Source organism: Terrapene carolina, unplaced genomic scaffold (genome assembly GCF_002925995.2).
Source record: "Terrapene carolina triunguis isolate 2854851 unplaced genomic scaffold, T_m_triunguis-2.0 Scaffold198, whole genome shotgun sequence".
NCBI classification, from domain to species: domain Eukaryota; kingdom Metazoa; phylum Chordata; order Testudines; family Emydidae; genus Terrapene; species Terrapene triunguis.
The window spans coordinates 34750-60014 of record NW_020664549.1 but is presented as its reverse complement, the minus strand read 5'-3'; the positions used below and the strand labels follow the sequence as shown (position 1 = coordinate 60014).

At 42.5% G+C, this 25265-nt stretch overlaps 1 protein-coding gene across 2 annotated transcripts; it reads left to right on the top strand.

Annotated features, from left to right (window-relative positions):
• Nucleotides 1-745: 745 nt before the first annotated feature.
• On the top strand, nt 746-24885 carry LOC112122060 (6-phosphofructo-2-kinase/fructose-2,6-bisphosphatase 2-like). Of its 2 annotated transcripts, XM_026655183.1 has the most exons (16): nt 746-842; nt 4251-4376; nt 5267-5363; nt 7374-7440; nt 7573-7647; nt 8238-8294; nt 9358-9482; nt 9887-10094; nt 13724-13870; nt 15000-15104; nt 15687-15816; nt 17595-17657; nt 18275-18348; nt 21026-21220; nt 22415-22437; nt 23506-23810. In XM_026655183.1, exons 1-16 carry the CDS (start codon nt 746-748, stop codon nt 23561-23563), a joined length of 1647 nt encoding a protein of 548 aa, XP_026510968.1. In that variant the 3' UTR covers nt 23564-23810. The 2 variants fall into 2 exon arrangements, with proteins under 2 accessions (XP_026510968.1, XP_026510969.1); XM_026655184.1 differs by lacking the exons at nt 22415-22437; nt 23506-23810 and adding an exon at nt 24248-24885 and having other exon boundaries at nt 21026-21205.
• Nucleotides 24886-25265: the final 380 nt, after the last annotated feature.

Sequence of the window (25265 nt, the reverse complement as noted above, 5' to 3'; positions counted from 1 at the left end):
GGCCGGTGTCTGAGGCTCGCAGCGCTTGGCCGCTGCAGCAGCCGCCTGGCTTCCCACCGCTTCGTGGTACGTCTCAGCGCGGAACCCGCTCCCGGGCTGGTGCTGAAGAAGGCTGGGAGGAGGTTCTGCGCCTCAGTTCCCCCGCGCTGCGAGCGGGTGTGTCTGGGGGGGCTCGGCAGGTCGGCACCCGATGAATGGCAGAAATCCTGGAGCGGGGCTTGGGAGTGCCTGGCTGAGAGACCTGCCCAGTCCCCTGCTCAGAGGATGCTGTCAAACCAGGTGGGATTATTTCCCAGCCTTGGCATCTCGGGGACTGGCCCCTAAAAAAGTGCCTAGCAGCTGCATAATGACTTTGGGAGGTTGGGGGAAGGCTGGTCCTTTATATTTGTAGTGACTTGCAAAAGTAGGCACACTCTCCCCTAATCCTTCTGTTCCCTGGCTGAGATGGTTCATTAATGTCCCAGGTGAGGGATGTATATTTCCCCCCTCTGCTTCATTTTTCTGTGCTTTGTGTTATCTGGTGCCAACTACATATGTTACGACCTATGTATGTTACGACCTGCTGTTGACCTTGGACTACAGCTTTGAGACTTCCTTTCCCTCCCACCAGGAACAGCACAGATAAGTTGCTATGCATCTTCTTTGATTCTGTCTACTGGATTTCACAAGGATTTGTTTCTTGGTTCTCCTTTTCTTTTCCAAGAGCCTGAAGGTCCAACACTGACCAAGTGTGCGATTAGCAGCAATGTCAGGACATACTGCATTAGTCCCAGAGCAGAACAACAACAACAGCAACCAGGAAAACAAAACTTCAAATATGCGAGTCTCAGAAAAAAAGTGCTGTGAGTATTTGTGACAGTCTTGAGGAAAATAGATCTTGTGTCTTGCAATTAATTTCTCTTTTACCTGTTTATAAAAAGAGGTAGTCAGTCAGTCATGCTTTATTCCTTCTAGCTCAGTGCAGTAGTAAAGACAAATACAATTTCATCCTTAGTGCAACTCTATAGACTTCAGTGTCATTACACCAGGAATGAATTTAGGCCTATCCCGAATCCTGAAATGAGCTGCACATGCGTGCAGGATCAGGATCTTTTTTTTAACATGCACAACTTTTGTTTTTAAGTCTTTAACATAAATATCTTGAATGATTTTATTTCTTCTGACTCGATAGCTGAATTGTGCCCCCCATGCAACCCTCAGTACAAGTACAACAGTGGCAGTGCTGGCTTCCCCCATGTCACCTCCCCAAAGTGCTTCAGCTCTGATCTGGAGGGTTGTTCATTTTGTACATCCCAGTCAGTTCTTGGCCTCTCTGCTGAGCCTGCCAACAAGGGGAACAATTGTGATGTGTTTTTGTGATGTCCACTTGGAACTGAGATCATCAGAAATAATTTCATGTGGGCTCCTAAAGTAGTACTTCACGGGTTTATAACTGTTTACAATTCTTGTTTGTATCACTTCTATCCAGTTATATTTGTTACATGTTTTGCGCTTCTGGGCAAATGTTTATCTTTCAAGTTAATAATGTTTTGCAATTCAGCTGTTTAAAAAGGAACTCTGTTTTAATGTAGATTAGAGTTTTAATGTAATCTCTGTTCCTGAAAGCCACCCACATGTACTAGGCAACAAGTAGCACAACTATACTGAACAGTGGTTTAAAATAGCCCACCATGAAACATTGTTCCATATTTCTGTCTAATGTGCTTCATCAGGCAGTGATCTGGGCATGTTACATCTGTGATAGAATCATAGAATATTAGGGTTGGAAGAGACCTCAGCAGGTCATCTAGTCCAATCCCCTGCTCAAAGCAGGACCAACACCAACTAATCATCCCAGCCAGAGCTTTGTCAAGCCGGGCCTTAAAAACCTCTAAGGATGGAGATTCCACCACCTCCTTAGGTAACCCATTCCAGTGCTTCACCACCCTCCTAGTGAAATAGTGTTTCCTAATATCCAACCTAGACCTCCCTCACTGCAACTTGAGACTATTGCTTCTTGTTCTGTCATCTGCCACCACTGAGAACAGCCTAGCTCCATCCTCTTTGGAACCCCCCTTCAGGTAGTTGAAGGCTGCTGTCAAATCCCCACTCACTCTTCTCTTTTGCAGACTAAATAACCCCAGTTCCCTCAGCCTCTCCTCACAAGTCATGTGCTCCAGCCCCTAATCATTTTTGTTGCCCTCCGCTGGACTCTCCAATTTGTCCACATCCCTTCTGTAGTGGGGCGGCCAAAATTGGATGCAATACTCCAGGTGTGGCCTCACCAGTGCCAAATAGAGGGGAATAATCACTTCCCTTGTTCTGCTGGCAATGCTCCTACTAATACAGCCCAATATGCCGTTGGCCTTCTTGGCAACAAGGGCACGCTGCTGATTTATATCCAGCTTCTCGTCCACTGTAATCCCTAGGTCCTTTTCTGCAGAACTGCTGCTTAGCCAGTCGGTCCCCAGCCTGTAGCGGTGCATGGGATTCTTCCTTCCTAAGTGCAGGACTCCGCACTTGTCCTTGTTGAACCTCATCAGATTTCTTTTGGCCCAATCCTCCAATTTGTCTAGGTCACTCTGGACCCTACCCCTACCCATATCCCTGATATGTTGAGTTAATGCCAAAACTAGTGTCTACCAATCTCCATTGAACTCTTTTAATCTAGCTCTTTCAATCTTCTGTTGTCATAGGCCAGGAACAGATTTCAGCAAAGAATCCCAAAGATATTTGCTCAGTAGGAAGGATGCACACACACAATACTATGATTTAGGGCTGCATAATCTCTGAAGGTCTGTTTTGATTTTTACTGCTTTCCAAGTATCTCTCCCCCATTGATTTTCACTCCCATTGAATATCTTTATTAGGGATTATTTTTTCGCCACATGTACTAGTTGCATTTATACAGATTACACTCATTTTGTTTTTTCCTGCTTATATATCTAACCATTCTGGATCCCATAACACAGTATCTTTACTGATTTTTCAAAGCCTCCCGATCTAGGTCACTCTGGGAATTAAAATTTAACATCTTGTTTGCCTCTTCCTCCAGATTCTTTATAAAGCTATTTAAAGGGACATCATCAATTTAAAGGTTATGCTTGTGTTTGACAATGTTTTACCTACAATTGTTGCAAATAATCCTTAAAATGACTATGACTGGAAGAGACTGTGGGGAAAAATATTTATTTTTTCTCATTTGTTTACTTTGTGTATTTGACAGCACTTAGTACAGATGGCTTCCCCAAAACCAGTTTCCCTGTTGTTTGTGTGGGTTTTTGTGCACAGCAACAAGTGAGAGAAGAACAGTCCTAATAATAGACCAATATGGCTATAAAACTATAAAAAAAATTGGCATGGGGTTTGGGAGCAGGTGTAGTGCACAGATATACCTTTAACAAAGTATTTGAAACTGACTAGATTTACAGCTGACAAAGCCCCGTCAATATTGCAGTTAGATTTGCATTTTATCTTGTGTGGCAAAACCATCTCAACAGGTCATTTAGATATGGAAAAGACTTTAAATCCTATTTTGTCCATTCTGTGTTCCATTCAGTTTATATTCACTTGCTTTGACCAGTTTAATTATAGCAACACATGCTCCCATATCCCTGTCTATAATCAGTGTCTTTCATATAGTTCTATAAAACTCAGTTTTAATTAATTAGTGGATTAATTAATTAATCTGTTGCTTTTGGGAAATTACGTGACTTTTTTTTTTTTAAAGAAACAAGAAATTTTATGCAAAAACATTAATGGTAAAAAAAATCCTGCTTCTCAGCAACAGGCTAAACATTACTAATTTAGTTTCTCAGATCATTTGTTGTGTATGTTAAGGAAGGAAATTAGATTCCTGTCTGCTGTCAGTAGAGAAATATGATCTCTTTCATTAAAGAATTTTTTCCTATGTCCTTGACAGTTACTCCTTAATAGTTAAATATTTTTAACTCTGGCTGACGTATTTTGGCTGACACATTAGTCACACGTTATTTTCCCTGTTGCCCGGTGGCTGATCAGTCGTTAACCTACTTCATTAGCTAACACCCGAGAGAGCCATGCTGTGGTCCAGTGATTGCTATTAACGTTTAATTGGATGGAAGGGCATGATAATGAATCCACTGTGTGTTTCATACAGTAAGTAACCTTTTGTGTGGCTGGTAGATGGGCAGAGGCAGTGGGTTACACCAGAAATGAATTTGGCTTCTGACTTGGTTTTTGTTCTAAGCTGTTTTAATTAGTTTAATGATTTCACCGCCTCCTCTTTCCAGCATGGGCTTCCTATATGACCAACTCCCCTACTTTGATTGTAATGATTGGCCTTCCTGCCCGGGGCAAAACTTATATGGCCAAGAAATTAACACGCTACCTCAACTGGATTGGTGTGCCTACGAAAGGTCTGTACGGATTTTTGTACGTGGTAGCTTAAAGTGATGGATGGATCATGGAGCTGGCAATGAGACATTTGTTTTAATCCAGGCCAGGTTTATAGTCACTGAAAGTTGTCATAACTTGATCAGTGTTGTCCCTGGTGAACAAGCGCCTACGGCATAAAACCTTATTGGCAGTGCCAATAAAGAGCCCTAAGATTCAGTTATCCATAGCAACTGAATTCCACTTGAACCCTTAGAGGTGGTTTCTCCAGGCAGATTGGAAAGAGTCAGTATGTCGGGGAAGTTTAACTAGTGTTACTCAAGCTGTATCTATTCTGTGCTTATAGAGGGAACATCATCCCTGTGCAGAGGGCCAGCACAAAATCTGTGCGTTACTTAAGTCCTTGAAGTAGGTCTTAAGTGCTTCAGACAGAGGCTGCCAGGGCTGCCAAATTTGGTATCTTTTCTGAGAACTAAACTTTTCTTTAGGAAAGTGCATGAGATATTATAAAGCCCGTTCTGCTTGACTTGGGCCTCTTCTCTTTTCAGTGAGTGCATATAATCCTGCTTAATGGGAATAGGGATTGCACATGAATATACTGATAACTAGGAGGATAGTTATCAAAAATGTGCATTAATTTGAGGAGATCTGGGAAAAGTTACACATGGAAAATCAGATATTCTGAAATTCTATGGTGCAGTTTAAGTTTTTCAGATTTCAGTCATAAGGAATTCTCGTGGTGTTTTTGCAAAAGTTAATTTGAAGTAAAATTGCTGAAAGGTTTTAGTTGGAGGGATAGCTCATAAATTGCTGTAATCAAGATAAGGATGTGATTCTCCTCTTGGCTCACAACCAGGTAACATGTTTTTGTGAAATGCTGCAAATCACACGTCTTTGTTTGTTTTTTGTGAAGTGTTTAATCTAGGAGTATATCGTCGTGAAGCAGTGCAGTCGTACAAGTCCTATGATTTTTTCAGGCATGATAACAAAGAAGCCATGAAGATTCGGAAGTAAGTCTGTGTCAGAGGGTGAAACCCAACTTGAATAGTAGAGGAAAAAGTTCATGTCATGCTAAAGTCTGTGCAGCTGGTTTCAGACTATACCTCTGATTGTAGGAAGTGACATTTAATGTCAATAGACAAATATGGAGTTAAATTCTGCCACCATTGCTTAGGTTGAGAAGGACTTTATTGCATCAGCACTCCCACTCATTTCAATAGAAACTACTCACAGAGTAAGGTATTACACTGTGTGAGTAAAGATAGCAGATTTGGGCCTGCAGTGAATGTTTTGTGGAGTGGATTAATAATTTGTTCTACCTGAGGAAATTCCAGATTATTTTACAAGTTTTAAAAACTGCTTTGGGAGCATGTGACAGAATTTAATTTTGTGTAGACTAGTGCTCTTCAAAAATAGATATATTTTTCATTAAATCCTCATATTCCCCACCTCCATTCTCCTGGTTGCTGGCACTTTGAGAAGGAGGAAAAAAAGGCAGTTGACCCTTGCCCAGTTGACGATACAGCTGTCACTATACAGGTTTAGGGGTACTAGAAACTCCAAGAACATCTTTAAATGAATACCTGGAATTATATCGGAAGAAAGTAAATTAACCCTACCCGGTAATTTAATTTTGCAGACAGTGCAGGGGGAAATTTCCAAGCATGTGAGCTTGCTTGTGGCTCTTACAAAGGGCAGGGATATTGTTGTTAAACTCTCTAGTAATTTGGACTTTTGTATGGTCTCAGGCATACTAAAATATACCATTTTATAACCCCTATAATCTCTGTGTATTTCTCTATACCTTCCAATAGGATAAAATATTTAGGGCTTCATCCTCCCATGAGTATTTGTGGCAAAACCCCCATTGATTATAATGGCAGCAGGATTATGTTTTTTCTGTAACTGTTAAGATCAAGGCTTAGTGACTGATCATTTTTCTGAATTCTGCGTTGCTCTGGAATTTGCTTCTGAACTCAGGTTACCTCTAGGTCAGTCTAAAAGTCATGCCGTTCCAGGGTTCTGCTTTGATTTTGCACTTCTCCACCAGAATAAACAATTCCCAGCTCCAGACTCCAGATCAGTTTTCTTACAGACATTTGCGCACAGCAAAATTCACACATCGGGGCAGAGGGGACACACTCTGTGTGCTTTGTTGGGTATTCAGTACATGCCATTAAAACAGCTGCCCTAGAAGCTGGGTCTTCAGGGTGGGCATGAGGCCTCCTGCTCATGAGTAGGTAACAAACTTCAGATCCTCTTTAACAAGTTGGCAGAGATATAACTAACCTTCCAAGAAAGTGCCCTTTGGTCCTTGTATGGGCATGTCTACAAGCTGCCGTGCTCTCTCACCCCCTTGACTGGAGCATAGATATGTTCTTTTAAAGAAAGTTTATCCTTATAGATGAATGCCAAGGGTGAAATCCTTGCTCCGCTGAAGTCCATGGCAAAACTCCCATTGACTTTCATGGGGTGGAGGGCAGGATTTCACACCAGGGGTACAGTAGTGGCTGTTTAACAACAGGAGACGTCCTGGGGAGAGATGTCAAATGATGCTAAAACAATAAATCTAATAAAGGGTCTAAACCTGCTCCCATTGAAGTCAGTGGGAATTTTGTCAGAATGGGGCCCAAGGGACAAAACTCAGATGTTAAGAGAAGCATGTAATACAAATAAAAAGCAGATGGATTAAAAAGTCCTTATTGTCCCATTTAGTGACCAGTTGGGAGACCTAGATTCAGCTTCTGCTCCTAGAATCTATCTTCCCTGGCAGGCAGCACACCTGTCCCCAAAGAATATGACTCCACAGAGACCCATTTGTTCCTTTAAGGAAAGATGGCAACAGACTCCTGAGCTGGAAAGATAGAGTGCTCAGAACAGAGGCGTGGAAGTGGAAAAGGGATTTAAACAGGGTTGGCTCTGTAATTTATCCCACTTTGAGCTTTGGAGCCGTGGTTCATGAGGCTTGGAATCTGAACACTTTGCACGGTCTGCAATGCTGCCAATTTCTCTCCTTACAGACAGTGTGCCTTGGTGGCGCTGGAAGATGTGAAAGCTTATGTCACGGAGGAGTGCGGGCAGATAGCTGTAAGATAACACTTGATTATACCGAGTTTAAATCAAAAGAGTATTAAATCAAAGCCTGAGATTTTCATCCAAACCCTTCTGGCAGCTTTAAAAATTGTAACTAATGTTGTTGGGATTATTTTTTTCTGTTAGGTGTTCGATGCAACCAACACGACTCGAGAGAGGAGGGACTTGATCTTAAATTTTGCTAAAGAGAATGCTTATAAGGTGACTTTCATTGATCTGGGATAAGGACTGTAGGAGTGAATGCCTCCCTCGGGTGTATCCCATTGCCATTAGCATCAGTGCATCGGATGGCAGTTTTGGGCCCTTATCTTTGTACAGTGCCGCTGTAATTTCAGGGCTTGTGTCATCATTTCCACCTCTGCAAAGCTGGTTTGAAATGCTGTTCTGGTGTTGTTTTTCATCCACTCTGCTCCGGTGTCAATGAATATTTAAGGTGCAAAGTAGGGGAGAATCAGCACCCTTCTATGCATATGTCTGATTTGGGAAGTACCCTGTTTAATGAATTGGCTGTTGGGATATCCCAAACAAAATATTCTGCCCTCATCAGCCCTTATCTCTCTGGAGCTCAGAGATCAAGAGGATGTGTGTGGCACACATTCCTAAATAGACAGATGCCCCTCACAGTGGGTTCCTGTGAAGGTTAGTTTCTCACAAAGCATATCTGGCTAAATCTATCCCTGGGGTAACTCTGCTGACTTCATTTGTGGCTATACTGGAAATTAATATGACCTATTTACATTACTCTAGAGGCTCTTAATTCTACTAAACATGCTTCATTGCCTCCTCTCTAGGTGTTTTTTGTGGAGTCTGTCTGTGATGATCCAGAAGTCATTGCTGCCAATATCCTGGTGGGTGCTGAATGTTCATAGGCTCAGTCTGTAACATCCTTCTGTAGAAGACTTGATGTTTGTCAGGGAAGGTCACAGACTATTATAGTGGCTCACAGTAACAGCTGAGATTCATTATTATTAGAGAGCCTTACAGTAAAGTTAAATCTAATCCACAGAACTCAGGGGATTCTGGGTTTAAAGGCTTTTACTCTCCCTCATTCTGTTGTGCCTGCCTGTGGGCAGGTGATTCTGTGAAGTCGTACTGAGTGTTCTACACTAAGGGGTCTGTTTGGGCCTGGTGTTAATCTCTGTTACACCCGTGTAAATTCAGAATAACCCAGTTGAAGTAAGATAAGTCACTCTGGATTTATGCTGTCCTAAGAGAGATCAGAGTCTGGCTCAAAGACTGAGTTCTAACTTTCATTCTGATTTTCCTTTCTGCAATCACAAAGGGCATCCTAGGTTAAACTCACCCAATATTCCCTTACCCTGCTTTAGTGCAGCTTTTGCCAGGATCAGAAAAACTGGACTTTGTTATCACACCAGGCAGAAAGAAATTGAAACTGAACTGCTTAAGTGTAACTCTGCAGTTCTTATTCTGGTGCAGTCCTATCCCTGAATAAACTGCCTGGGGTGGGGTGCCCTTTGCAATACTGTATGTAGTTCTGATAGCCTTGTTCTGATGTTTCAATTCTGAAATAAGTGGTTAATATTTGCAGATGCATGGCAACCAAGACAGATGGGTTATTTATGTGGGAACTTGGAAATCAAACTAAAGCCATGAAGCATTTTATCTCGGAGCTTGATTTTATTGTCATGGGAAGATCTGCAGTAAGTGGTTTGTGTGGAAAGGCAAAAGTCAAGCCATCTGTCTCTGTCCCCAGGCCAAATGCTACCCTGTGACATTTGGAATTCTTCTTTGTTTCCTTTTCAGGAGCAGGTTCTTCACAGGGCAGATGGGTAGGGGAAATGTAAACAGTGTTTGTTTGTTTGTTTTGTTTGAAAATTGAAGAATAATGTCACTTATTCTGATTTATACAAAGTTTACTTAACTTTTATAAAATGTCTCTCTCTTGTTCAGGAAGTGAAGGCCTCCAGCCCTGACTACCCAGAGAGAAATCGAGAGTATGTGATGGATGATTTCCTGAAGAGAATAGAGTGCTATAAAGTCACATATCAGCCCCTTGATCCAGATAATTATGACCAGTAAGAGGCGAGATTTAGCAGTATGTTGCATAATGGATATGCTGTGGAAACAGACACATGGGCTGCTTTCTTTTGCCAGTTTTGTTCCCTAACCGAACATGCTGCAGTCCCTATGCTGGCGAAACTCTCATTGACTTTGCAATATGGGAGATTTGCTTGTGTGAGGCATGCAGAATTATGTCCAACATGATTTGCAAGGATTTCTCCCTAGTGTATAAAATGGGAATGTTTAAATAGAAAACTATACTACATTGTAATAGTCTGTTCTTTCTCTCTAAGAGTTTTATAAGGCACCTTAGTGCCAAGTGGTAGCAGCAGTATCAGTATTACGAGAATACACACCTACACACACACATTTTGCTTTAAAGATACTGATGAGTGTCCTTGTTTTGTGTTGACCGTAGAGACCTTTCCTTCATTAAAGTGATCAATGTGGGACAGCGGTTCCTGGTAAACCGTGTCCGGGATTACATCCAGAGTAAAATCGTCTATTACCTAATGAACATTCACGTCCAGCCACGCACCATCTACCTTTGCCGGCATGGCGAAAGCGACTTTAACCTTGCTGGCAAGATCGGTGGGGATTCTGGCCTGTCACCGCGTGGGAAGCAGGTATGTTCTTGGCAGTGTCAGGATTGACATCCTTTTAAAGTGTGTCAGTATAATAGGAACCTGGATTTAGGTCAGATTGTCTGCTGGTGTAAATGGGCTCAATTCCATGGACTTCAACAGAGTTTTGCTCATTTATGCCAGCAGATAAATTGGCCTGAATCTGACTGTCAGGAGTATGTGACTTCTCTTCGGCCTGGGGTTGAAGTCCCCACATGCACCTTCAGCAGTCACTCTCCCTGCTCCCTTGTAGCAATGCTCCCTGCCAATGAGGGGTGTTCATTCTGCAAAGGATTCATTCTTTACTGCACAAACAAGAATGGGTGTAAATTTTTATGGATTTGCCAAGGTGCCACTTAGATTGTAAAGCTGAAATGTAATAGACTAGATTTGCCAATATGAGAAATGTTACTGCCAACGCTGGGATGCAGTTTAATTAGGATAACTCCTCTTTATTGAATCCAGGGAGTGCTAGTTTACTAATTTTAATACTAGGCTCTTTTCAGGTCTTCTTTTATCTTAGACAGTATTTCTGAGATCAGGACATTTTGTTATTCTTAACCAATCAGCAGTTTATTAATTCACCTAGAACCTCATTGGTATATAAACAACAATTGATTGATCAAATGTAGATACAACAAATCTTGTAGGCGTATGCTGAATGCAAAATACACATGCAGCCTTCTGTGTGAGTAACACAGACCCAGTGTTGGGATCCAGCAACTATTCCGAGGAACAAAACAAATCACCCTAAATCTTATTACATTTACTGATTGTCACCAGTTTTAAGTTCTTTAGCATCTCTAATGCATTTATCACCCTTCAAATAATTCTCTCGAAGACTAAGGATGCCCTTGTCTTAGGGTACTCTCTCTTATGAATTTCATCCTCGCTAATTGGGGGAGGGATAGCTCAGTGGTTTGAGCATTGGCCTGCTAAACCCAGGGTTGTGAGTTCAATCCTTGAGGGGGCCATTTAGGGATTTGGGGATTTAGTTGGGGCTTGGTCCTGCTTTGAGTAGGGGGTTGGACTAGATGACCTCCTGAGGTCCCTTCCAACCCTGATAGTCTATGATTCTATTTCTTGTGTTTGGTTTGATAGGGACTAGTTTGAAACATCAAAAGCAATTGCTTACATTTCTTTTTTTGAAGTTCTGAGGCCAGTGTGCTTGGATTTACAAAGGAGAAACACATATATAGCATTACTTAGTTAAAATCCACTGTTTGGTTACTTGGCGGTGTGACAGGCTGTCCACCCCACACAATGTCTGAACAGGTAAAATAGGCCAATTAACCTTATAGGCTACACCTGGAGGAGAGCCAGGGACTGATAAGGCTTAATGGCTGATGAAGCCTAGCTGGGGGAGAAGCTGGGTAGGGAATCTAAAGAAAGGAAGTTTGAATTTGTAGGGGAGAGCCTGCAGTCACTTGTTGGAAGCAGAGAAGTAGGGAGGAGGAAACTGGGAGGGGGGACGACAATAAGCCCTGGGATGCTAGCCCTGGGAAAAGGGTCAACCCCAAGGAGTTGTGAAGAAAGAGAGTCCCCTAGCCCAGAGCCCTCACCCCCTCCCACATCCCAACCTCCTGTCTCAACCCGCAGCCCCCTCCCGCACTCTGAATCGCTCATTTCTGGCCCCACCCCAGAGCCTGCACCCCCAGTTAGAGCCCTCGACCTCACCCCCTCCCGCACCCACAATCCCCTGCCCCAGCTCAGTGAAAATGAGTGAGGGTGGGTGAGAGCGAGCCACTGAGGGAGGGGGAATGTAGTGAGTGGGGGGTGGGGGCTTGGGGAAGAGGCGGGGCCTCAGGGAAGGGCAGGGCTAGGGTGTTGGGTTTTGTGCGATTAGAAAGTTGGCAACCCTAGATGCGGGGTTAGGGAGGGTGAGCTAAGGGCTTGCACCTGCGGCCGGGATCCAGGGCCAGAGCCCGAAGGCCCACGACCGGAGTCTGCTACCCACCACTCCAGGGCTGAGGCCTGAAATCCGAGCCTCACTGCTCCCAGGAAGGTGGGGAACTCACTGGCTGCCTGCTCCTCTGGAGTTTGTGGATCCTCAGGGGGGCAGGGCCCACGCCCTGCTGGTCCCTTCCCACCCCTCCACCCCCCCCCCCGTCACTGCCCAGGAGGCTGTGGCCGTAAGAAAAGCCTGGTGGCCAAGCCGCATTTGAGAAACGCTGCAGTTTCTATTGGCCACTTGCCGAATGGCTTTCAGCTCTCGTTCTCCATTGTTTCCATTGATATCCAGCAGATGACGCTAGCGTATAACAAATTTCTTCAGTCCGTAGAAGACTTCAATGTTTCATTCATTTCAAAGATTTCTTTATCTGTTTTTTTTTCTGTATTATCTATACTGTGAATTGGAATCTCTGCTCAGTTTCAAAGTTATGCCTTGGCTAGCTGCTTATATCTTTCAGTGAGACAAGGTGGGTGAGGTAATATCTCTTGTTGGACCAACTTCAGTTGGTGAGAGAGACAAGATTTGAGCTGACACAGAGCTCTTCTTCAGGTCCTGGCCTGTAGCTCAAAAGCTTGTCTCTCTCATCAACAGAAATTGGTCCAATAAAAGATATTCCCTCACCCACCTTGTCTCTCTAATATCTTGGGACCAACAACACTGCATATATCTTTCAATGTTTTTTTTCCTTTGAGTGCCATACAGTTCATACCGCTTAATTCAGCAATTATTTAGAAAGAAAGCAAACAAAATCTCTTTACAGCTCCTCTAAATGTAGTGGACTTAGTCCATACATTCTTTGATTATATCCAATACCTTTTATTTCACATCTTTCAGGGCTTGTAGTGGAACAAGAAACATAATTTTGAAAAGACAGACAGGGTAATCACATCTAGAGAGATGGTACCTTTAATTCATAAAGCAGATAAATGTGCAGTTTCTAATTTGGGATAAAGATTGTTGGTTTGGATTTCTTGGGGTATCAGGAAGCTTGACCTATATATGTTCTTCATATTTCTATAGGTCGCCTAGCAAGCATTCTTAACTGGTGTAACTCCGTTTCTACACTCAGCTCTGGTTCTTGATAGGAAACAGTTGAGTACTCTGCACAGGAAAACAAGAAATTCTTGTCTGTCATCTGGTAGGGACTCTCTTTAGCTAGACCAAGAGAGATGGAAGTCTTATCCACAAGCAAATTATGGGAGTCTTTGGTTTCAGAGTCTAATAGCTGGAAGACTCCTTAACAAGCATTGGAGCTTTCCTTTCCTGAGGAATGTGTACTTCAGCTCTAGCTGAACTGATGCTTCCCAGACAAGATGTCCCACACATTTGGATGTGCAGATTGATTCCCATTGTCTTTAGTCCTGAAAGGAAGCTAAAGTTGGGAGCCCGTATGCAGTGATTAGTTGTAATTCTAGTTGCCGTGTTTAGCTTCCAGATTAAAAGGGGCCTGAGAGGGAGCTATGGTAACTTATTGCCAACATGTAGTCAAGGCATGTTTGACATCTATACAGCTCACAACTGTGAACATATTAACTCTAAACCCAGAGTGGCAGAAACTGGCTTTGGATGGCATCAGTTAATGCCAGTCTGGTGTGAAGTTTAGCATGTTCTTTCACAATGAAGAGTGAATTCACAATGGTTACTTTTATCATCTCCCAACCTGCTTCAATTTCTCTAGTTCGCTCAAGCCCTTAAAAAATTCATTGCCGAGCAGGAGATTGTGGATTTGAAGGTTTGGACGAGCCAGCTGAAGAGAACCATCCAGACAGCCGAGTTCTTGGGGGTCCCCTATGAGCAATGGAAGATTCTGAATGAGCTCGATGCTGTGAGTACAGTGGGGAAATGGTCCAAAGCTATACACTGAACTTCTGGGGGTTTGTAAATAAGAATAGTGAACATGAAATAATGTCTTTCCCCTCCCATCTAAACACTTTCTGAGCATTAATTACGCTTCAGAACACTATGTATTTATATTGCACCCCTCACCTCTGTGAGCTATAGAACTGCTTGGTGTAAAATTGAAAATGCCTACGGATTTTACCCGTCTAAGTATCCCAGTGCTCTTTACAGCAGATACCATTAAAAACTCAACATTCAAGGTCCCAGGTACCTGCAACAACCAACTACAGCACAACAGGCATATGTTGGGCTTTCAGTGGTTCCCACTGTAATTCTTTCATGCAAATAAGCTGTAAAGATAATAACCTGGAAATAAATACTTGTTTCCATTACACCTCTACCCCGATATAGCGCTGTCCTCGGGAGCCAAAAAATCTTACCGCGTTATAGGTGAAACTACGTTATATTGAACTTGTTTTGATCCGCCGGAGTGCGCAGCCCCGCCCCCCTGGAGCCCTGCTTTACCACGTTATATCCGAATTTGTGTTTTATCGGGTCGCATTATATCAGGGTAGAGGTGTATTTGCAGATTTAAAAACAAACCAACCAAAACCACAGCCATAGAACATAAAGGTTTGGGTTTAAAATTCAAACTAGAAAACACATTGCAGTTATTTGTGGAGGAACTTTTGCTCCTTTGCTGAGGTCATTTCCGTTGTATTCATAGATTCCAAAGCCAGAAGGGACCATTGTGATCACCTGGTCTGTTATCCCACATAACACAGGCCAAAAAACCTCACTCAAGAAACTAGTTTCCAAAGAGGGGCTCAATCCCACAGTGCAGAGGTTGAGTCTCATGTTCATCCAACTGAGCTAGCCTGCCTGTATCTGCATAATGAGGATGTTAATGCTTGCTTACCTTTCAGGAGGGGTGCGAGGCTTAAGGAATTAATGTTTGCAAGCCCGCTCCATGGTTCTCAGGTGTAAAGTGCTGTGTTAGAATTACTCCTGTCTGTTATGAAATGTAAAACAGTCGCCACATAGGCACAGAATCTTCTGTGTTCAATCCTTTCCCCCCCAGTGAATTCCCTTGTAACAAACTCCTCTTCCACCAGGGAGTGTGTGAAGAGATGACATATGAAGAAATTGAAACTCAGTACCCAGATGAGTTTGCGCTGAGGGATCAAGAGAAATATCTTTATCGTTATCCTGGAGGAGAGGTGAGCAGGTTTAAAATAATGTAGCTGAGTATGTGTAGATAGGAAAGAAGGGAATAATTAAAACAAAATTAGATTTATGTGGAAATGGCAATAGACCTAATGGTAGCATCCCAAATGTAGTTGTAATACAGTGGGTTACTGATCAGTGAATATTTCATTCATGGTGCCATGCAAGTGATACCACTTGATCGTATTTGTAAAATGTATGAGGGTTATTGTATTGTTTCCTTGGGGTTGTGGGCAGACATAGGGGTCCTTCTGCGTGGAGCTCATTGCAGGGAGAGAGTCATAGACATGATTATTTACTTTAGTTTATTATTTATTTTTATTTACATCTGTTGAAAATGTTGCTAGAGACCTGACTATCTCCACAAATTTAGGGGCCAGTTACCAGTCCAAAAATATATCTAGTTTCCCCCCTCCTCCCCGCGCGCTATCGGTTCTTCCATATTTTAAGATTTTTAACCTGTGTTTTGATTCACGTGAAACAATTTTAAGCCCTGCTCTTGGTTCTGGCATCTCCGCATGCTTGTGAAACCCCTAAACATCCTTATGCTGTTGAATCTTTCCCTTGATTTCTAGTCGTACCAAGACTTGGTCCAGCGTTTGGAAGCTGTGATTATGGAGCTGGAGCGTCAGGGCAGTGTTCTGGTTATTTCTCACCAGGCTGTTATGCGGTGCCTGTTGGCCTACTTCCTTGACAAGAGCGCAGGTATGAAAGTAAATTCACTGTGTTAGGGTGGGGTTTGCTGGTTACATCACAGAGCTTCTGGAAGGGAGATTTGCATTATTCATTTAATTTTTACAAAAACAGAACTTTTTGAAAAAAAATATTCAGTAATATAGTACTTTACACTTCTCAAGCCTCTTTTAGTCCGGAGTATCTGTAAGTGCTTCACAAATAGTTCTCCTTGCAGTGCCACTGAAATGCAGCCACTTCGGGCATGTGAGTTTAGGAAGGTTATTCTGGATAGGCCCTGTTATTGGGACTTGAGAGATGTGGGTTTCAGTTCCTGTCTCTGCCACAGACACTTCTATGACATTGGGCAAGTCACTTAATCAACCCTGTGTTTCAGTTTCCCATCTGGAAATGAGGGGTGATACCACTTTACCTGATGGGTGCGAGGAGGATAAAATCCATTAATGATTGTGATGTGCTCAGATACAGTGGTGATGAGGGTCATGTAAGTACTTAGAGCGAAAGCATCATCCAGCCAATTTCTGGACAGCAGTGGGACTAGATAGCACAGAGAAGGGAAATTATAGCCGAGGACACGGAGGTGAACTCTTAAACTTCTGGAGTGTTTGCCACGATCTTTAAGATCCACGAGGCAGATACCCTTAGAGTCCTGTGGCTGCAAGAAGCTATGTCTACACTGCAATTAGACACCCACGACTGGCCCATGCCAGCTGACTCGGGCTCGCAGGGTTACTGCTAAGAGACACTTTAACTGTGGTGTAGATGTTGCAGCCCGAGCCCAAACGTCCACACTGCAGTGAAACAACCCCTTAGCCCAAGCCCTGTGAGCCCATGTCAGCTGGCACAGTGTAGACATTGCAGTATAGACATACCCTAAGTGGGTGGGTCTCTGAGGACTTTTGCTATAAGCCTCCGTTTTTGGGGATGTCTGTGTCTGCTATTGAAAGCTATTTCCACTGGGTGGCAGGTTAGGAACAAAAGAAAAAAATCCCTATCTAAGTTCAAGACCTGTCTGTTGGGACTGTGTTGCTGGTAGGGTGACCAAATGTCCCGATTTTATAGCGACAGTCCCAATTTTTGAGTCTTTTTCTTATACAGGCTCCTATTACCCCCAACCCCCATCCCGATTTTTCACACTTGCTGTCTGGTCACCCTAGTTGCTGGCCATGCCATGTGGGAGGGACCTTGTGAGGAATCCTGGCCCCACTGAAGTCAGTGGTAAAACTCCCGTTGATTTCAGTGGAGCTGGGATTTCAGCCCTTAGGTTACAGCTCCTGGTCTCTTGGTTTCAAAGCTGGCAGGCAGAGACTGTCACTTGCAAAGGCAGTGTGATCAGAACTTGTGGTGGGAGGAACTCTCCTGGCAGACTGAATAGCAGCAGTAATGTGCCCTTAGATGGAATGACTGGACTGTGACTTGGTGGCTCAGGGAGGGGAAGAGTTGAAGCAGGAGGGAAGTGCACAAAGCTGATTCTAGGATGTCCCTCAGGACTGCAGCAGTAGACTCAAGAGGAGAGATAAAGGGATGTCAAATAAATTGAGGCGATTACCTTCTACATCTGCTTTTCAGAAAACAAAGGCCCTGATCCTGCAAAGACTTACTCACACACGTTAACTTTAAACAAGTGAGCCATCCTATTGAACCCCATGGGACTTCTCATGGGCTTAAAGTTAAGCATGTGTGTAAGTCCTTGCAAGATCCAGGCCAAACTGAGGAACCACAAAATTCCTTCATAGTTCCAAACTGGGCCCAGTACATGCCGTGTTTAACTTCTCCTTGTCTGGTTTCAGACGAGTTGCCATATCTGAAGTGCCCCCTTCACACCATATTCAAGCTCACTCCAGTTGCTTATGGTAAATATTTCCCTTTTTCTCACTTAGCTGAATGTTTATGAATTTGCTGGGCAATTTGATATCAAAATACACATGGAAAATTATGTTCTGTTAAGCATTTAAGTGCTACATTTATTATAAAAGTTAAAAGAAAATAAGGGGGAGGCCAAATGAGAGAGAACGTTATATATATAAAATGAGTAACAACCAGTTTCTTCTAAAAGAGACCCATTATCTCTGGATTATATTTATTGGCCGGGAAACCAGTTTTTCCCGTGAGATTTGAACTCTTACCTGGGAATGAACTGAACTTGAACTAGTTTTCATGTCAATAAGTGTAATCCATACCGCATGTATCTTTGTGTGAAGGCTGCCCTCGTTTACTAGCTGCACTTCTGCAGCAAAATTTACAGGAGAAAGTAATTAAAATGTTGCATATCACACACTCATGTAGAATCCAGGATTAATATTAAATTTAAAGTACTGTCTATGTACAAGTTCTTTACAAGAGAAGAAACTGAATTATTTATTGTCTCTGCAAACAATTGAGTCCAGTTGCCAGTAATTTAACTGAGAATAATTGATTTTAAAAGAAAATCTAGTTCCTCTTTTGAAGTTTCTCTTTTCATTTGGTGAAGGGTGCAAAGTGGAAACGATCACCTTGAATGTTGAAGCAGTGAATACCCATCGAGACAAGCCTTCTGGGAGTACTGTAAGTCTTTACTGAAAATCCCTGCCCTTGATTCGGGGTTGGCAAATTACACAACTAGAGCCTGCATTAAAGATAATACTGCAAATCTGAACAGTCACTGTGGAGTGCCTGCTAGAAATCTTCCATCCATTTCAGGCATCACAAAAACTGCTTTTGAAGTATTGCCCCTATAAGAATAATTACCTTCTTTGAGCAGAACTATTGCAGGTATACATTTTCCAGATATTTAGTTTGTTGTTTCCAAACATGAATGGGAGAGAGCTTATTTTTAAAACTGTTTAAATAACCATATTAGGAAAACTGAATGCAAAGTTTATCAATGCAGCCTTTTTAAGCTTTAGGGTGATCATCCCAATGTGTAATGATGCATTTCCCCCATTGTTATTGCTATGATCTGTCTTTTTAAGGTGCTCATTCTATAATTCTTTAATGTGAGCTCTCTCTCATATTTCTAAAGTTATAAATAGCATTGGACAAAAGCCTTAAATAAACTTCTCGGTTGGCTTTAACTCTGGTTCACAAGAGCTAAAATGCTGTGGAAAGGTCAAGGTCACTGCTGTAACTGTGGTCTGCCTGGAAAGCTAAACCTTCAAGGCACCATCATCAGTGCATTTGTGCTATTGCTGTTGATTCAGCTAATGATCCAGATATATGTAAAAAGCAACAGAGGGTCCTGTGGCACCTTTAAGACTAACAGATGTATTGGAGCATAAGCTTTCGCATGCGTCTGACGAAGTGGGCATTCACCCACGAAAGCTTATGCTCCAATACATCTGTTAGTCTTAAAGGTGCCACAGGACCCTCTGTTGCTTTTTACAGATCCCGACTAACACGGCTACCCCTCTGATACAGATATATGTAGTTATCTGAGGCAACTAGAGAGGTTTTTTTGTACCCTGGTCTCTTCATAATGATACTCTTAAATTTAGTAAAGACACATCTACGTATTCTGTGCAAATAAGGACATTCTGACACAGAAACTTAGGCACAGATAGTGGGAAATGACCCCTTATGACTATAAAGTGGATATGAACACCGACCTTAGCCATCAGCATGTTAGGGAACAGAAGATAGTGGCAGTGTGAGAGCCAAATTCAGCCCTGGTGTGGGCGGTTGCACCTCTACTGAAATGCAGATGTTCGAACAGCAGTGAATGTGTAATGGCCTCTGCTGCTGTCCCCACCCGCTCCATAGGCTTCAGAGCCCAAGCTCCAGCCTGAGACATAACTCCAAAGCGCTGTCTACACAGCTAGTTTTAGAGTGCTAGCACGAGCCCCGCTATCCCACGTCTGTCGACCTGGGCTGGGAAGCTCCCTTCCACGGGTTATGTAAGCACACCACGAGGCCCAAATTCAGCATCCTACCCTTGTTCAGCAAAGCACTTAAACACATGCTTAAATTGTCTGCTGAATTGAGGCCTTACGGCCAAATTTTCAAAGGTTGCTTTAGTTATTGAGTGTCCACCTTTACACGCTGACACAGGGCCTGATAGTTCAGAGGTGCTGATCATTTGCAACCGTTAGGGTCCAGGTGTTCGCCATCTTTTGACAATCAGGCTCTGCGTGTTCACGTCGAGCACTCAAAAACTGCAGCACTCAGAGTTAAAGGCCACCGGCCAAATCTGGCTCACGTAGACTGGTGTAAATCGGAAGTGATGCCATTACATTTAGACACGCTTTTGAAAACTTGGGCCTTTACCTCTCTGTGCTTTGCAAAGTGTATGTAAAGTGCTGTGAAGATGATTGTCATTAATACCTATTTCTAATCTTGTTGAACTTTTTGTGGCATCTAAGTTGTCCTCTTATTGAGCTACAGGATGACAAAAAAATCCTAGATTGACAAATTTGGAAGTTGTAGACGGGGCAAAAAGTTTTGAAGGTGTCATGCAAAGGCAACACCTGCATTGAAATGGACACTCTGAGGAGATTCAGCAAAATTTCAGTGGCGAGTTCAATTTTGGTGTTTTATAATTTGCACTCAAATTGCACTAACACGGCGACTTTGTTCCTGTGTGATACTCAGCATTGCCTCCATGAAAACAGTAGGAGCTGTTACTGTTTGGTTCTTTGCTTCCCTGGCAAGATACAGCAGCTCTGAAAATAAATCCAAGTGCTTGGGGAAATTTTACTATCAATACAGTTTTTTTTCTCTGCATCCTGTTTAAAAAAATCTTGAACCCACAGAGATAAGGGAAATAAAGCTGTTACAGTGCAGTGACAAGAGAGCATTTTAACAGCAGCTACTAGACTAAAGCAGTATCTCAACTCTTCTGTGTGCAGTGGGTCTAAGGTAAAGGGAATGGTTATAAATGGATAACTTTGAAGAAGGTGACAGGTGAAATTTTATAGTTGAGGGGCCTGAATCTGTAGCCATCCAGAAGTTTAAATTTAGCACAACACCTGTGCACCATGTGAATTCTCAAAATAGGACTTCAGTGGCGCATAGAGTTTGTGCTGATCCTCTGCACAGAGGAATTTTTCTATTGACTTCCATGGGCTTTGCATTAGGCCTCAATTGGTTTGAATGGGAGATCTGCCTGCAGAGCAGAAGCAGGATTAGGTTTCTGGTTATGGTAAGTGGAAAGTGTCTCTGGCATCAGGAATATCTTGGCATGAACTTTGATTTCAGATTGTGGTTCTGCTTTTCATTCCTTGTAATATCCTCCATTTTCAATCAGAACAACCTTCCAAAGAGCCAAACCCCTGTAAGGATGAGAAGAAACAGCTTTACGCCTCTGGCCAGTTCGGACACAATAAAGCGCACACGAAATTACAGTGTGGGGAGCAGGCCTCTCAACCCACTGGGGTCTCTGCTATTCCCAGAGGCTCGAGATGGGGCTGATCAGCAGAAGCTACAAGTCAGTGTTCAAGTGGTAACTCCTCTATCTTACTCCTCTTCCCCTGGTCAAACACAGAACTAATGGCCAAACAATTACTCCTGTTTTCTAATGGTCCTGTGCAATGCACAAATGAAATGTCTTGAAGTTTAAATGCCTTATCACCATCCCTGCTTTAAAATAGCTTCAGATTACAAACTCCTTAGAGTCAGCACATTGGGGTGCAGCTGCAATCGTGTAAGCATAAAATGCCCTGCTCCCTGCAGAGTGAATGCCATTGAATAACAATGAGTTCCTGGTTTGTGTTTTTAAAATACGATTGCCCTTTCCAGGCAGACAGGTTGATTTCTAAGGGATTCTCTGCTTGCCCGAATGTCATAAGGTATATGCAACAAAGTGATCCTCTGATCCCAGTGAAACTGATCGGCAGCTTTGCCTGCATGATCTTGTTGCGGGGAGGAATAGTTCTGCCTCTTTGTAAATTGAAATGGATTAATCGGTTTTTGTTGGTCCAAGCTGGATGCTTAGTTTTTGCACTTCTCACTGCATAAATACTGAATTGTAAGTAACACTTTTAAAGCTGAGGTCCTGATTGACCAGTGTATCTCTGCTTTCACACTGGTGTTGCTTCGCTGATTTCCACAAGCAAAAAAGAATAGCGGTAACGTGACAATTTGGGCCCCAGTTCAGTTCTAATAATTCTATCGTGGTAATAGTAAAACACAGGTCTAAATTTTCAAAAGTGACAGATTTGGGATACCCAATTTTAAGACACTTTAAAGGAGCCTGATTTTCAGAGGGCACTTGATGAAAATGGAGACAGCCAAAATATCTAGTCACTTTTGAAAATCTGAGCTACATAGAGTATGTTTTAAAACCTGAAAACATCCCTTTAAACTTAGTACTAAAAACCATTTCTCCCTGTACTGACATTAACGTTGCAGCTTATCAATATGGAATACACTGGGTTGGACAGAGCCATTTAAATGAGCGTTCAGCCAAGAAGCTGATTAACTGGCTGGACTTCATTGGTGCTTTAGGATGCAGTTTCCATGGCTTGTATGAGGTAGTTGTTTCTTATACAAGCCTGCAATGGTCCCTCCTTCACAAGAGATTCTGGGGATTGTTTCAGTTTTTCCTTGTTTGCTGCTCTGCTTTTATATTATTATTTTTTAGTCTTTGTTAAAATGCAGTATGAGTTATCCTGTGCTGTTTCTTTTTTCTTTGCAGCTTCAAATGGGAAGTGCTTGCTTGTGAGTATCACTGAACATAGCTTGTAGGCATGCTCTGTGGGTTTGTTTAGTAAGTAGCAATTCTCTTAATTATAATTGCATGGCAATCATTGGGGGGAGGGGGGAAACAATGAATGCTTGGGGCAGAAGGAAATCATTTGTCACATAATAGTCCAGCAAATCAAAGAAAGGCCATTGTTGGTGGAGAATCTATTTATCACAGGTGAAATTCATCATCTGCAGAGGCAAGTGTGAGGGTTGAAATGGAATGTAATGATGCATAGGCTTCATGCTGGCCATTTGCAGAGGGGTGAATTTCACCCCAGATCAGCAAGATTACTGGGATAGATGAATGGTGTATCAGGCCCCAAATACGTTCTGGGTGTAACCCCATAGAAATCATTCAGTGGAATTACACCAGGGGAGATTTTGGCCCTAGGTGTCTGTCTATAGCACAAGATGCTAGTAGCTGTAGTTTTGTTGTTGATCCATGCTAGAAATTCCCTATCGAGATGAATAAATGGCGAGTTACACACAGAGGTGGATGGCATGATGCAGCCCTAGTCTGCAGGACTTCAGAACCGTTTACATGAAGACTAATAAATTGTAGGAGGGAAAGTTCTGCCAGACGTCTAGTAGCCTGAGCCAGGAACTTCTTGAGTTTTAATTCCTGCTGGGACACCAACTCAATGAGGCCTTGGGCAAATCTCTTACCCTATCTGCCTCAGTCCCCCCTATGTGATAGGCAAGTATTGTCTCGCAGAGTTTTTGTGATGGTTATTTAATTATAGCCTAGTCCAAAATGGTGCTGAAAACCCTCAACGTCCATTGACTTCAAGTGGGGGTTGAATTAATTTCCCACCTTACAGGAGAAACTTGGTCCCTCATAGGATTGTGAACTTTGTAAAGTGCTTAGACAGTGAAGAGCGCTATGTTAGTGTTAAGTATAATTATTAATCTTCACTAACTATCAGATCCCATAATCCTACTGGAGGGGTGAATTGGATGGGGCTGAAGGATACTGTAGCATCTCTCTTTCTCACATCCAGTGAGAGAGGACATAAATAGTCTATTATCCCTTCTCTCCAGGGAGCCAGCAAACAACATCACCTGTGAGTCCTTGGTTTCTGTCTCAGCCACCAAGTGAGGCTGTCGAGCGAGAGGAATTTAGTGTCACACTGAACAGAATGGCCAGGAAATTACCCATACTTCCCTTTGTGCCTGTGTTGCTCAGATCCAACCTTGCTGACCATGAGGCCCTTTCTTGTCCCTGCTTTAAATGCCTGAGTGAATGTCACTGCAAATGTTAATACAAATATCTCTTGATGTACTTGATGTTTCAGTTTATACCTTATCTGTGAAATTGACTTCTATAACTTTGATGTTGCATTTTATTTACCTTATTTGTGAAACGGATTGTGCAATGTGAGATTTGGTTTTATTTAATTTTGTTGTGGTTCTTAGTAGGTGTCTCTTTGGGTTTTGTATGTGTGTGTGTTTAATGTTATCACAGCATTTTTGCTTTCTCCTCTGGGTAGTGGTATCATTTTCCCCTATGCATTTGTTGCAACTCCATTTAAATGCCTGTGGTATTGCTTATTTGCTAGTTGTTGAATACTCTTTGCCTAGAGAGCTTTACCCATTGTGGTTGCTTGCCACCATGTGGATATGGAGTAGAAGTTGTTTTATGCCCAGTTGTAGCCATTTGGCATGAAATCTCTTTCTCTCTCCAGTGATTTTTGACTGTGCCTGGAACGCACTTCTATACTCAACAATGTTACTGATGCTACATTGAATAAGTGATTTTGCTTTAAAGGAATATTCTCAAAAGAAGCTGAAAAATGTTTGCATTAGAACAAGGCCTTCAAAAAACTGTCTCTCCTTGTTGACCACCTTGGCAGCCAGAGGAATGTTTTAGAATTGGGGTCTGGGAGTCAAAAGTTATGGGTTCCATTCCATGGGTTCCATATTGACTAATTTTATGGCACTGATCAAATCACTTAATCTCCCTGTACCTTGGTTTCCCATCTGGGGATAGTACCCATGTTTATAAAGCACTTTGAGATCATCCGATGAAAGGTGCTATGTAAGTGCCAAATATCATTGTCGTGGACTTGAGGGGAGCTCATTTTAACTATTGATTTTAAATTAGAAAACTGATCTTGAAACAGCTTTTTAAAAACTCTGGTTTCCAAGGCTTTCTAATGGAGATCGTCTCAATCTGGTGTTGCATGTCAAACTGTCAAGATGACCGTGGTGGTCAGTTATTCTTTTAACTTTGTTAAAACACGTCAGGTTTTTTTTTTTTCCATTTCATAGATCCAGTGGCCAGGAATTACCCCATGCAGATGGAAGCACAGACTACACTCTTCCAGACAATTCCTCTTGGGTGTTCCAGTCATTACATGGACCTAATGCATTCCCTCCCTCCCACACACCCAAGACAGAATTTAACCCTATAGAAATTTATGTTTGCAATTCATCAGAGTTGCAAATACTTCTTGATACTGACAACATTATGCTCTGAGGAACAGATATTCTATGGCCTTCTCCATTTTATAGGCAATGCACTTGTCTTTCAGTTTCGTTGGTAGAAAAAAATGGGAGGGAGAAATGCATTTTTTCCCTGTGACACTGAAGTTAGATGCCTTGTCCTATTTGACAGCTTCATTTTCGAGCTGTATTGAAACTGCTTTTTTAAATTGTCATTTGCTAAGTTGCCTTAACTTACAGTTTGCACTTACGAATCGTATGCCAATTCTCTCTTTATGTAGAACTGTGTTCTGCAGATGGAAAGGAAAATGGTTGCTGGTTCAATTATTTTCCAGACATCTAACACTCATAGTAAG

Bases quoted from the DNA above. Each gene is read 5' to 3' on its own strand.
- LOC112122060 (XM_026655183.1), top strand. From the start codon at position 746: ATGTCAGGACATACTGCATTAGTCCCAGAGCAGAACAACAACAACAGC. The intron at 8,295-9,357 runs GTGGGTGCTGAA...TCTCTTGTTCAG, and splicing joins TCATTGCTGCCAATATCCTG to GAAGTGAAGGCCTCCAGCCC. The intron at 17,658-18,274 runs GTAAATATTTCC...CATTTGGTGAAG, and splicing joins GCTCACTCCAGTTGCTTATG to GGTGCAAAGTGGAAACGATC.